Source organism: Dendropsophus ebraccatus, chromosome 7 (assembly GCF_027789765.1).
Source record: "Dendropsophus ebraccatus isolate aDenEbr1 chromosome 7, aDenEbr1.pat, whole genome shotgun sequence".
Lineage (NCBI taxonomy): Eukaryota > Metazoa > Chordata > Amphibia > Anura > Hylidae > Dendropsophus > Dendropsophus ebraccatus.
Genome location: NC_091460.1, coordinates 1,848,536 through 1,861,245, shown reverse-complemented (window position 1 = coordinate 1,861,245; position 12,710 = coordinate 1,848,536). Strand labels below are relative to the sequence as shown.

The 12,710-nt window shown below is 47.7% G+C and overlaps 3 protein-coding genes across 3 annotated transcripts in view; 2 read left to right on the top strand and 1 right to left on the bottom strand.

The window, feature by feature from the left end:
* The window catches only part of LOC138797150 (oocyte zinc finger protein XlCOF22-like), a 483,239-nt gene that overhangs the window by 76,869 nt on the left and 393,660 nt on the right, over nucleotides 1–12,710 (bottom strand). The window lies entirely within an intron of this gene.
* LOC138797182 (oocyte zinc finger protein XlCOF7.1-like) overlaps nucleotides 1–12,710 on the top strand; it is a 179,739-nt gene that overhangs the window by 34,048 nt on the left and 132,981 nt on the right. The window lies entirely within an intron of this gene.
* LOC138797155 (zinc finger protein 84-like) lies at nucleotides 9,100–11,698 on the top strand. Its single transcript, XM_069976976.1, has 2 exons — nucleotides 9,100–9,220; nucleotides 9,540–11,698. The coding sequence occupies exons 1-2, from the start codon at nucleotides 9,154–9,156 to the stop codon at nucleotides 11,252–11,254; spliced, it is 1,782 nt and encodes a 593-aa protein (XP_069833077.1). The 5' UTR covers nucleotides 9,100–9,153; the 3' UTR covers nucleotides 11,255–11,698.

The following is a 12,710-nucleotide window of genomic DNA, read 5'->3' as shown; positions in this document are numbered from 1 at the left end:
CTTCCAGGAGGAGGGGTGTTACATTGTGTTACTATCAGTGTGTGACCCCAGCAGAAAGGTAAGCTTACAGGAGGAGGGATGTTACATTGTGTTACTATCAGTGTGTGACCCCAGCAGTAAGGTAAGCTTACAGGAGGAGGGATGTTACATTGTGTTACTATCAGTGTGACCTCCAGCAGTAAGGTAAGCTTACAGGAGAAGGGATGTTACATTGTGTTACTATCAGTGTGTGACCCCAGCAGTAAGGTAAGCTTACAGGAGGAGGGATGTTACATTGTGTTACTATCAGTGTGTGACCCCAGCAGTAAGGTAAGCTTACAGGAGGAGGGATGTTACTATCAGTGTGTGACCCCCCCCCAGCAGTAAGGTAAGCTTACAGGAGGAGGGATGTTACATTGTGTTACTATCAGTGTGACCCCCCCAGCAGTAAGGTAAGCTTACAGGAGGAGGGATGTTACATTGTGTTACTATCAGTGTGTGACCCCAGCAGTAAGGTAAGCTTACAGGAGGAGGGATGTTACATTGTGTTACTATTAGTGTGTGACCCCAGCAGTAAGGTAAGCTTACAGGAGGAGGGATGTTACATTGTGTTACTATCAGTGTGTGACCCCAGCAGTAAGGTAAGCTTACAGGAGGAGGGATGTTACATATGCTGTGGCCCCTGTATGGTTTGGGGCCCCTGGCTGTGACATAAAGGCCCAGGCAGGACTAGCCCCTCCTTGTGCTCCAGTTGTCTCCTCTTCTCCCCCAGACGCTCCTCCTCCTGAATGACCCCCCAAGGATGGAGAAGGACAGGAATGAGATCAGTAAGAGAATATTACACGTCACCTTGGAGATCATCCGCCTACTGACCGGAGAGGTAACTTCTCTAGATTTCCACCATTGTTGTCTGGGCTCTTTGGCCCCTCCCTCCCTCCCCCGCTCTATGTTCTGGATCTGGTCTCCTCTTTGTAGGTGCGGTGGTCTCCAGCACTGACCCCAGTAGTCCAGATGTGTCTCCTCCTCCTCCTCCTCACTAGAGCTCTATACAGGGGGACAATCTCCTCTTTGTAGTGAGGAGGAGGCAGGAATACTGGGCTCAGTCCCCTCATTGTCTCTCTCCATCCCCAGGATTACACCATAGTGAAGAAGACATGGGGGAGGGTGTGGCCTTCCCCCAGGAGTCAGGAGGGCGGAGCAGGGCCCGGGGCCCCATCACGGAGCCTCCATCACTGATACATGAGCAGAAGATCCTAGAACTCACCCACAGGATGACTGAGCTGCTGACTGGAGAGGTGACACTGGGGAATGCTGGGAGATGATAGAGTAATCCAGGAGGCAGCAGGCTGGGGGGGATGACTGTGTGATCATTGTGTGTGTCAGGTTCCTATAAGGTGTCAGGATGTGGCCGTCTATTTCTCCATGGAGGAGTGGGAGTATGTAGAAGGACACAAGGATCTGTACCGGGGGGAGCAGCCGCTCATGATGGAGAATGACTCACCAAGGTCAGACCAGAACAGAGACCACCTGACTTCAAGGATACGAGACCTCACCCTGCAGATCATTTACCTGTTATCCAGAGAGGTGAGAGCATCACGTTATATGTAACTCTAATAATTTAAACAGGCATCAGCGATTTTTATATGTGTTCTAAATTTGGGGAGAAGCTGCTGTCAGACAGATGGGGGGCAGGACACAGGAATAGAGAGGTAACATAGACAAGTGATGGGGGCAGGACACAGGAATAGAGAGGTAACAGACAAGTGATGGGGGCAGGACACAGGAATAGAGAGGTAATAGACAAGTGATGGGGGCAGGACACGGGAATAGAGAGGTAATAGACAAGTGATGTGGCAGGACACAGGAATAGAGAGGTAACATGGAGAAGTGATGGGGCAGGACACAGGAATAGAGAGGTAACAGACAAGTGATGGGGGCAGGACACGGGAATAGAGAGGTAATAGACAAGTGATGGGGCAGGACACAGGAATAGAGAGGTAATAGACAAGTGATGGGGCAGGACACAGGAATAGAGAGGTAATAGACAAGTGATGTGGCAGGACACAGGAATAGAGAGGTAATAGACAAGTGATGGGGCAGGACACAGGAATAGAGAGGTAATAGACAAGTGATGGGGGCAGGACACAGGAATAGAGAGGTAACAGACAAGTGATGGGGCAGGACACAGGAATAGAGAAGTTAAATAGACAAGTGATGGGGCAGGACACAGGAATAGAGAGGTAATAGACAAGTGATGGGGCAGGACACAGGAATAGAGAGGTAATAGACAAGTGATGGGGCAGGACACAGGAATAGAGAGGTAATAGACAAGTGATGTGGCAGGACACAGGAATAGAGAGGTAATAGACAAGTGATGGGGCAGGACACAGGAATAGAGAGGTAATAGACAAGTGATGGGGGCAGGACACAGGAATAGAGAGGTAACAGACAAGTGATGGGGCAGGACACAGGAATAGAGAAGTTAAATAGACAAGTGATGGGGCAGGACACTGGAATAGAGAGGTAACAGACAAGTGATGGGGGCAGGACACAGGAATAGAGAGGTAACAGACAAGTGATGGAGGGGCAGGACACAGGAATAGAGAGGTAACATAGACAAGTGATGGGGTAGGACACAGGAATAGAGGGGTAATAGACAAGTGATGGGAGCAGGACACAGAAATAGAGAGGTAACAGACAAGTGATGGGGCAGGACACAGGAATAGAGAGGTAACAGACAAGTGATGGGGGCAGGACACAGGAATAGAGAGGTAATAGACAAGTGATGGGGGCAGGACACTGGAATAGAGAGGTTATATAGACAAGTGATGGGGGCAGGACACAGGAATAGAGAGGTAACAGACAAGTGATGGGACAGGACACAGGAATAGAGAGGTTATATAGACAAGTGATGGGGACAGGACACAGGAATAGAGAGGTTATATAGACAAGTGATGGGGACAGGACACTGGAATAGAGAGGTTATATAGACAAGTGATGGGGGCAGGACACTGGAATAGAGAGGTTATATAGACAAGTGATGGGGGCAGGACATTGGAATAGAGAAGTTATATAGACAAGTGATGGAGGGGCAGGACACAGGAATAGAGAGAACATAGACAAGTGATGGGGGGGTAGGACACGGACAGAGAGGTAACATAGACAAGTGATGGGGGCAGGACACAGGAATAGAGAGGTAACAGACAAGTGATGGGACAGGACACAGGAATAGAGAGGTAACAGACAAGTGATGGGGACAGGACACAGGAATAGAGAGGTAACAGGCAAGTGATGGGCAGGACACAGGAATAGAGAGGTAACAGACAAGGGATGGGGGAAGGACACCGAAATAGAGAGGTAACAGACAGGTGATGGAGGCAGGACACAGGAATAGAGAGGTAACATAGACAAGGGATGGGGGGAAGGACACCGAAATAGAGAGGTACCAGACAGGTGATAGGGGAGGAAACAGGAATAGAGATGTAACAGACAAGTGATGGGGGGGGCAAGACACAGGAATAGAGAGGTTATATAAACAAGGGGGGGAGGGGGCAGGAATAGAGAGGTAACATAGACAAGTGATGGGGGGGCAGGACACGGACAGAGAGGTAACATAGACAAGTGATGGGGGCAGGACAGGAATAGAGAGGTAACAGACAAGTGATGGGGCAGGACACTGGAATAGAGAGGTAACAGACAAGTGATGGGGCAGGACACTGGAATAGAGAGGTAACATAGACAAGTGATGGGGCAGGACACTGGAATAGAGAGGTAACATAGACAAGTGATGGGGCAGGACACTGGAATAGAGAGGTAACAGACAAGTGATGGGGCAGGACACTGGAATAGAGAGGTAACATAGACAAGTGATGGGGCAGGACAGAGGAATAGAGAGGTAACAGACAAGTGATGGGGGCAGGACACAGGAATAGAGAGGTAACAGACAAGTGATGGGGCAGGACACAGTAATAGAAAGGTAACATAGACAAGTGATGGGGCAGGACACAGGAATAGAGAGGTAACAGACAAGTGATGGGGCAGGACACAGGAATAGAGAGGTAACAGACAAGTGATGGGGTAGGACACTGGAATAGAGAGGTAATAGACAAGTGATGGGGCAGCACACAGGAATAGAGAGGTAACATAGACAAGTGATGGGGCAGGACACAGGAATAGAGAGGTTATATAGACAAGTGATGGGACAGGACACAGGAATAGAGAGGTAACATAGACAAGTGATGGGGCAGGACACTGGAATAGAGAGGTAACAGACAAGTGATGGGGCAGGACACAGGAATAGAGAGGTAACATAGACAAGTGATGGGGGGCAGGACACAGGAATAGAGGTAACAGACAAGTGATGGGACAGGACACAGGAATAGAGAGGTAATAGACAAGTGATGGGGGGCAGGACACAGGAATAGAGAGGTAATAGACAAGTGATGGGGGGCAGGACACAGGAATAGAGAGGTAATAGACAAGTGATGGGGGCAGGACACAGGAATAGAGAGGTAACAGACAAGTGATGGGCAGGACACTGGAATAGAGAGGTAACATAGACAAGTGATGGGGCAGGACACAGGAATAGAAAGGTAACAGACAAGTAATGGGGCAGGACACAGGAATAGAGAGGTAACAGACAAGTGATGGGGGCAGGACACAGGAATAGAGAGGTAACATAGACAAGTGATGGGCAGGACACAGGAATAGAGAGGTAACATAGACAAGTGATGAGGGCAGGACACCAGAATAGAGAGGTAACATAGACAAGTGATGGGGGCAGGACACAGGAATAGAGAGGTAACATAGAAAAGTGATGGGGGGCAGTACACAGGAATAGAGAGGCAATAGACAAGTGATAGAAAGCAGAAACATCAATAAGTTGGGGGAAGATAAACCAGTGGGGCTGTGAGTTATGGAGTTAGGACTTTGATGAGGAGGGTGAAGGTTTCATTGCCCTGATAAAAGTCTGGTCCATACAGTGCAGGATAGAACATGCCTCCCTGCAAGCAGTGCCACGCCCATTCCCCGCCCCCTCTTCGATCACATGGCAAGCTGGGTGCAAACTTGAAGTTGCAAAAATTTTTAATAAGGGGGGGGGGGGGGCTTGTGCATATCTTTGGGACTTCTTGCAGGTCTGTCCGAGGCACAGAGCTTCATCCATCTACTCCAGTCTGTCATGGAGCTTACAAAACTCATCCTCCCTTACAATTACTTTTTATTCGGTGAGAGAAAATACTTACAATGGGGCGGAGCCGCTACAGGAAGCAAAGCGGCCCCAGAATATGCTCACAAATCATTTCCTGTCCTCCTGGTCCATGAAGCCGCGGTTTATATTGCTATATGGGCGACATTCTAATCTGCGAGAACTAAAAATATTTCATGAACATTTCATTCAGTTCAATCCCACCATCCATCTCACTCAGCTACTCTTTACTGAGAGAACCTTTCTGGACACCACTATGAAAATACAGGACAACAAAATAAAGACATCACAGTACCAGAAGCCAGCAGAGAGTAAAGTAACAGCGCAGCAAGGCCATCACAGCAAGACTGGCACAGTAAGATCAACGCAGCAAGACTAGCACATCAAGGCGGGCACAGCAAGATCAACGCAAGAAGTCTGGCACAGCAAGGCCGACACAGCAAGATCAAGGCAACAAGGCCAGCACAGCAAGATCAAGGCAACAAGGCCACCACAGCAAGATCAAGGCAACAAGGCCACCACAGCAAGATCAAGGCAACAAGGCCACCACAGCAAGATCAAGGCAACAAGGCCACCACAACAAGATCAAGGCAACAAGGCCACCACAGCAAGATCAAGGCAACAAGGCCACCACAACAAGATCAAGGCAACAAGGCCAGCACAGCAAGATCAAGGCAACAAGGCCAGCACAGCAAGATCAACGCAACAAAGCCAGCACAGCAAGACGATCAAAGCAAGGCCAGCACAACAAGATCAGATAAAATAAACTGCTTTATTCCAGTATGGAAACATACACAGTGACCTTTCAACCCTGGAGGTTTTTTTTTTAAAGCTTGAGGCTTTTTAAAGAGTCCCTGTCACAAGGGTTGATCGGTCGGGGTTTGTCACACCACAAGCAACCAAGAGAAGTCCTGCACAGTGGTTTATGTCTCATGAGGAGGCAGCTGCATAATAGAAGTGTATGGGGCCCCTCTCATACCATAGACACAGAGCCGGGAGAGGTCCACGCACCAGCTACTGATTGGTCAGAGTACAAACACTCAAACACATTTCACTTGTCTCTGACATATCGAAGGTTTCTTCTACTTTAAGATTTACCATGTTCCATTCTTGTCTCCCCAACAGTATAGCCCCCTATACACATTAGTCATATGGTCCCGTCCATATCAGTGTATGGCCGGCTATACAGTGTATATACTGATCAGTGTCTCTCCATCCCCAGGATTATACCATAGTGAAGAAGACATGGGGGGAGGGTGTGGCCTTCCCCCAGGAGTCAGGAGGGCGGAGCAGGGCCCGGGGCCCCATCACGGAGCCTCCATCACTGATACATGAGCAGAAGATCCTAGAACTCACCCACAGGATGACTGAGCTGCTGACTGGAGAGGTGACACTGGGGAATGCTGGGAGATGATAGAGTAATCCAGGAGGCAGTAGGCTGGGGGGGATGACTGTGTGATCATTGTGTGTGTCAGGTTCCTATAAGGTGTCAGGATGTGGCCGTCTATTTCTCCATGGAGGAGTGGGAGTATGTAGAAGGACACAAGGATCTGTACCGGGGGGAGCAGCCGCTCATGATGGAGGATCAGCCGCCCGGCCTCACAGCACAAGGTAAGAGGAGACCTTCCTGATGCTAGAGAGCAGGGGGGAGGGGCCTCTAGATCATCCTCCTCCTCCTCCTCCTCCTCCCATCCTCCTCCTCCTCCTCCTCCCATCCTCCTCCTCCTCCTCCCATCCTTCTCCCATCCTCTTTCTCCCATCCTCCTCCTCCTAATGACATGTAGCAGTGTATAATGGATTGTCTCCCTGTGTGTTCCCTACAGATGGAGGCAGTGACAGGAATCCACCAGAGAGGTGTCCCCGTCCTCTGTATTCCCAGGACTGTCCAGAGGGAAATGTCCCAGCAGACAATCAGCAGGTAGATGAGGCTGATGCTATAGCACTATATCTCTATAGCGCCCCCCGGTGGTGGGAGGGAAATGTCTCAGTCAGCAGGTAGATGGTGCCAACGGCTTCACAATATTATAGGATCATTAAGTGATTGAACCCAACATCATTCTACCTTTTTTTTCTCTCTAGGGAGAAGATCTGATTTATATTAAGGTTGAGGTTAAAGATGAAGATGAAGAAGAAGAGGAGGAGACGGATTTCTGGCAGTGTAAGGCGTGTATATTACAGGATATTCCCATCTCAGTGTAATCACGTTATACTTGTAGGACTCAAAGTAAAATATATTTGCATATACAATCATTTAGTAACCTCGTCTCCTGATCTGCTGCTCTTTTCCTCCCACTGATAACAGCCTGTTGTCTAGGTTACCGACCACCACTCTGCTCTAAAATCAGTAGTCTGGCTGGTGAGTATGTAGCTACAATGTAGATGTATAGAGATATAGTGTAAAATATCTATATATACACCAGCCAGACCACTGCTTTTATAGCGGAGTGGTGGTCGGTGACCTAGACAACAGGCTGTCAACAGTGGAAGGAAAAGAGCAGCAGATCAGGAGAAGGAGACAAGGTTACTAAATAATTGTTTTTTCAAAAATATTTAAATTGACGCATCCTGTACCCGGTTTGTTGGCAGGAATCTTACATGTTCTCCAGTCCCCCCCCCCCCCCCCCCAGCTCATACCGCGGTCTGGTCACCTCATTGCTCCCTCAGAAACAGGCGCCACAGGGAGCGCTCTTCTCCACGCTAGTAATCTGCACCATACAAGCCGCTCAGTGGGCGAGTTCAGCTGAATACCTGGGCCTGCGTAGAGGAAAGTGAGAGCGCCCCCCGACCCGGGAGCGAGTATAATGTTATAGGAGATACAGCGATATAGTGATGGGAAAGAGAAGAAAGTGACAGTACAAATATCACCCCATACTAATAACAGTATAATGGCCACCCGATACGATATAACGGCCACCCGATACTCCTAACGATATAACGGCCACACGATACTCCTACCAATATAACGTTCACCCGATACTCCTACCAATATAACGGTCACCCGATATTCCTAACAATATAACGGCCACCTGATACTCCTAACAATATAACGGCCACCCGATACTTCTAACAATATAACAGACATAAAAATCTGTAGACCAGATGAAGTCTTCTTTACTTGTGTAGCTATAGACGTGGCGGAGTCTGATACGTCCCGTTACGCCCCGTTACCCCTAGCCGGCTTTCATCATTTTTGATGAAAATAAAGTAAAAGTTTGGATATTTTCACATTATTTTTGGGAGTTCTGGATCCGCTCCTTTCACTTCTGTCTGGCATATTGGTTATGGCTGCCAGAACCCGCACACATCCCAAAGTCAGGCAGGGGAGACGAGACACCTCATTTTCCTTCTGTTGTATAACTCTTTTAGTTGAGATCGGAATATCCATCCACCTAGATCCTCCTCCTCCCCCCATCCTCCTCCTCTGCTCCTCCTCCTCCTCCCATCCTCCTCCTCCCATCCTCCTCCTCCTCCCATCATCCTCTTCCTCCTCCCATCCCCCTCCTCCTCCTCCTCCCATCACTCTCCTCCTCCTCCCCCCATCCTCCTCACTCCCATCCTCCTCCTCCTCCTCCCATCCTCCTCCTGATGACATGTAGCAGTGTATAATGGATTGTCTCCCTGTGTGTTCCCTACAGATGGAGGCAGTGACAGGAATCCACCAGAGAGGTGTCCCTGTCCTCTGTATTCCCAGGACTGTCCAGAGGGAAATGTCCCAGCAGACAATCAGCAGGTAGATGAGGCTGATGCTATAGCACTATATCTCTATAGCGCCCCCCGGTGCTGGTGGTTGTTGCTCCTGCACTCATAGATGTGATGAGGCTGATAGATACATGTTGCTGGTTTCTTATGTTGATGTGTTAGATTTTCCCTCCTGTCTGCTGGATTGTACTGAATTGTTCTATATGTCCCATCAGGGGGGAGATCAGGTGACTAATATTAAAGTGGAGGATGAAGCAGAAGAAGAGAGGATGAGGGGCGATCCCCGGTGTATGAGTGAGGTGAAGGAGGAGGAGATGCCGGCAGCTGCTATACCAGGTATGGAGGCCGCACAATGGCTGCTGATCCCCCGGTGCTGATACTGATGTCGCTGTACTCTGCACCTGACGCTGCTGCCACTCAGTGGTCACTAGTGGAAGTGAAAGAATGTGTATGTGTATATATATATATATATATATATATATATATATATATATATATATATGTGTGTGTGTGTGTGTGTATGTATATAAATATATTATGAATGTATGTAGAGCGATACTGATCTCATTTGTTTCCAGCAAAATAGAAATGTTCCCGGTTATTTTGTACTTTGTGGTTTGGAAAGATGTTACCAAATTCTTTTTTACATTAACAGAAAATCCTACCAAGAACCCTGAGAAAACCTTCATGTTATGGCTGAATTATAAGGAAGAAGCTGAAGTTGCAGAGCAGCACTCCTCAGGAGAAGCCCTCCTCCCCCTTACTGTACATCCAGGACGTCACACTACAGATGTATCATATAATCCTCCTGACCATGAGGAACCTTCTCCTGATAGAAAAAGGTTTCAGTGTGATGAATGTGGAAAAGTGTTTACAAGAAGATCAGATCTTTTAAAACACAGACTGATTCACACAGGACAGAAACCATATTCTTGTTCAGAATGTGGGAAGTGTTTTAGAATTAAATCGGATCTGGAGAAACATGAAAGAAGCCACACAGGGGAGAAACCGTATTCATGTTCAGAATGTGGAAAATCTTTTACAAGTAAATCAGATCTTGGTATACATAAGAGAAGTCACACAGGAGAGAAGCCGTATTCCTGTTTAGAATGTGGGAAATGTTTTAGTACTAATGGCAACCTAAGGAATCACCAGAGAATTCACACAGGAGAAAAGCCATATCAGTGTTCAGAATGTGACAAATGTTTTTCAAGGAAATATCTGCTTATTGTACATGAGCGAAGTCACACAGGGGAGAAGCCATATTCATGTTTAGAATGTGGACAATGTTTTACACAAAAGTCCAGTCTTTACAAACACGAGAGAAAGCACAGAGAATCAAAGACATATTCAAGCTCAGAAAATAGTACAGAAAGAATAAGTACTACAGGAGAAAAGTTATTTTCGTGTTCAGAATGTAGGAAATGTTTTACAAGTAAATCAGATCTTGCCATCCATGAGAGGCGACACACTGGAGAGAGGCCATATTTCTGTTCAGAATGTGGTAAATGTTTTATTAGTAAAGGTAGTCGAAGTGATCATCAGAAAATTCACACAGAAGAAAAGCCATATTCATGTTCAGAATGTGAGAAATGTTTTTCACAAAAGAAGCATCTTGATAAACACAAGAAAAGTCACACAGGAGAGAAGCCATTTTCTTGTTTAGAATGTGGGAAAGGTTTTAAACATAAATCAAATCTTGTTATACATGAAAGAATTCACACAGGGGAGAAGCCATATTCATGTTCAGAGTGTGGAAAATGTTTTAAAGATAGATCAGTACTTGTTAAACATGAAAAAAGTCACACAGGCGAGAAGCCGTATTCCTGTTTAGAATGTGGGAAGTGTTTTAAACATAAATCGGATCTTGTTACACATCAGAGGAATCACAGAGGCGAAAAGCTGTATTCATGTGTAGAATGTTTGAAATGTTTTAAACATAAGTCAGATCTTGTTAGACATGAGAGAAGTCACACAGGAGAAAAACCATATTCATGTTCAGAATGTGAGAAATGTTTTTCAAGGAAATCTCTACTTGTTATACATGAGCGAAGTCACACAGGGGAGAAGCCGTATTCTTGTCCAGAATGTGGGAAACGTTTTACTCAAAAATCCAGTCTTTATACACATGAGAGAAAGCACAGAGGAATAAGCTTAAGACTTGGCACTCCAAGAAATGACACAGAATTGAAGTCCTTTCTGTGTTCAGAATGTGGGAAATGTTTTAAACAGAAATCGGATCTTGTGAGACACGAGAGAATTCACACAGGAGAGAAGCCGTATTCCTGTTCAGAATGTGGGAAATGTTTTACAGTTAAATTTCGTCTTTTCGCTCACATGAGAAGTCACACAGGGGAGAACCATTTCTAATGTCCTTGATGTGGGAAATGTTTGGTGGAGTAAGAGTGAGCGGTGTTTGGCTGCACAGGCGCCGATGTTGCTTCCACCTTTAAATTCCACTTCTCCCACTTCTTCCCATGATACTTATAACAATGTCCGTGCAGCCCTCGCTAAACGATCATCGAGCAGTGTAAGATGGAAAGGAGCGCCGATCTAGCAGACATATAGGTCTTGCCTCCATCGGCTCTGCTGCCCATGATTCTAGCCCAGGCATGACTCCGCCACCTTCTTGCTGACATTGCAGCCTGGTTGGGGCATGGTGGACATCCACCGACCATTCACTACTCCCTCTAAACCGGCTGGCCGACCCTTATCAGTAAACAAGTCTTCATGTATGCTACCGCCAACGATTAGGGGGAGGGGGGATGGGAGGTTTATGCCACAGACATGGGAAAGCTATTGTACTGTGCCTTTAAGACACTTAAGTAAAAGTCACTGTATGGCGGAGTCTGTGTGTTCATACTTTGCACCGTGACGCTACAGAGGGGGGGGGGGGGGACACTAGGAAAACCTTTAAGGGGCATTTGTTGGCATCCAGGGAGAGCTACTACCACTCCAGTACCACAACCTCCAGCTCGGCATATAACTAGAACCCCTGGGCACCACAGCTGCCGAATCCGGAACATAATGGGCATCAAGACCCCAGAGTTCTCTCTGAGCCCCTCTGTAATCATTACGTACCATGTGGTGTATATATAAAGGGGACCAGAGGCGACTCTGCCACCTCCAAATAGTTCTCTCACTCTATCCATCCATGAGCAGAGTCGTCCTCGCTATTAATCCTTGAGCAGAGCAGTCTTCTCTATCCATCCATGAGCAGAGCCGTCCTCTATCCACCCATGAGCAGTCGTCCTCTCTATCCACCCATGAGCAGAGCTGTCCTCTCTATCCACCCATGAGCAGAGCTGTCCTCTCTATCCACCCATGAGCAGAGTCGTCCTCTCTATCCGTCCATGAGCAGAGTCGTCCTCTCTATCCGTCCATGAGCAGAGTCGTCCTCTCTATCCGTCCATGAGCAGAGCCGTCCTCTCTATCCGTCCATGAGCAGAGCCGTCCTCTCTATCCGTCCATGAGCAGAGCCGTCCTCTCTATCCGTCCATGAGCAGAGCCGTCCTCTCTATCCGTCCATGAGCAGAGCCGTCCTCTCTATCACTCCATGAGCAGAGTCGTCCTCTCTATCCGATGATGAGCAGAGTCGTCCTCTCTGTCCGTCCATGAGCAGAGCCGTCCTCTCTGTCCGTCCATGAGCAGAGCCGTCCTCTCTATCCGTCCATGAGCAGAGCCGTCCTCTCTATCCGTCCATGAGCAGAGCCGTCCTCTCTATCCGTCCATGAGCCGAGTCGTCCTCTCTATCCATCCATGAGCCGAGTCGTCCTCTCTATCCATCCATGAGCAGAGTCGTCCTCTCTATCCATCAATAAGCAGT

Excerpts from the sequence above, each read along its gene's own strand:
- LOC138797155 (XM_069976976.1), top strand. The coding sequence starts at position 9,154 with ATGAGGGGCGATCCCCGGTGTATGAGTGAGGTGAAGGAGGAGGAGATG. Across the intron at positions 9,221-9,539 it reads GCCGGCAGCTGCTATACCAG|AAAATCCTACCAAGAACCCT; the intron begins GTATGGAGGCCG and ends TTACATTAACAG.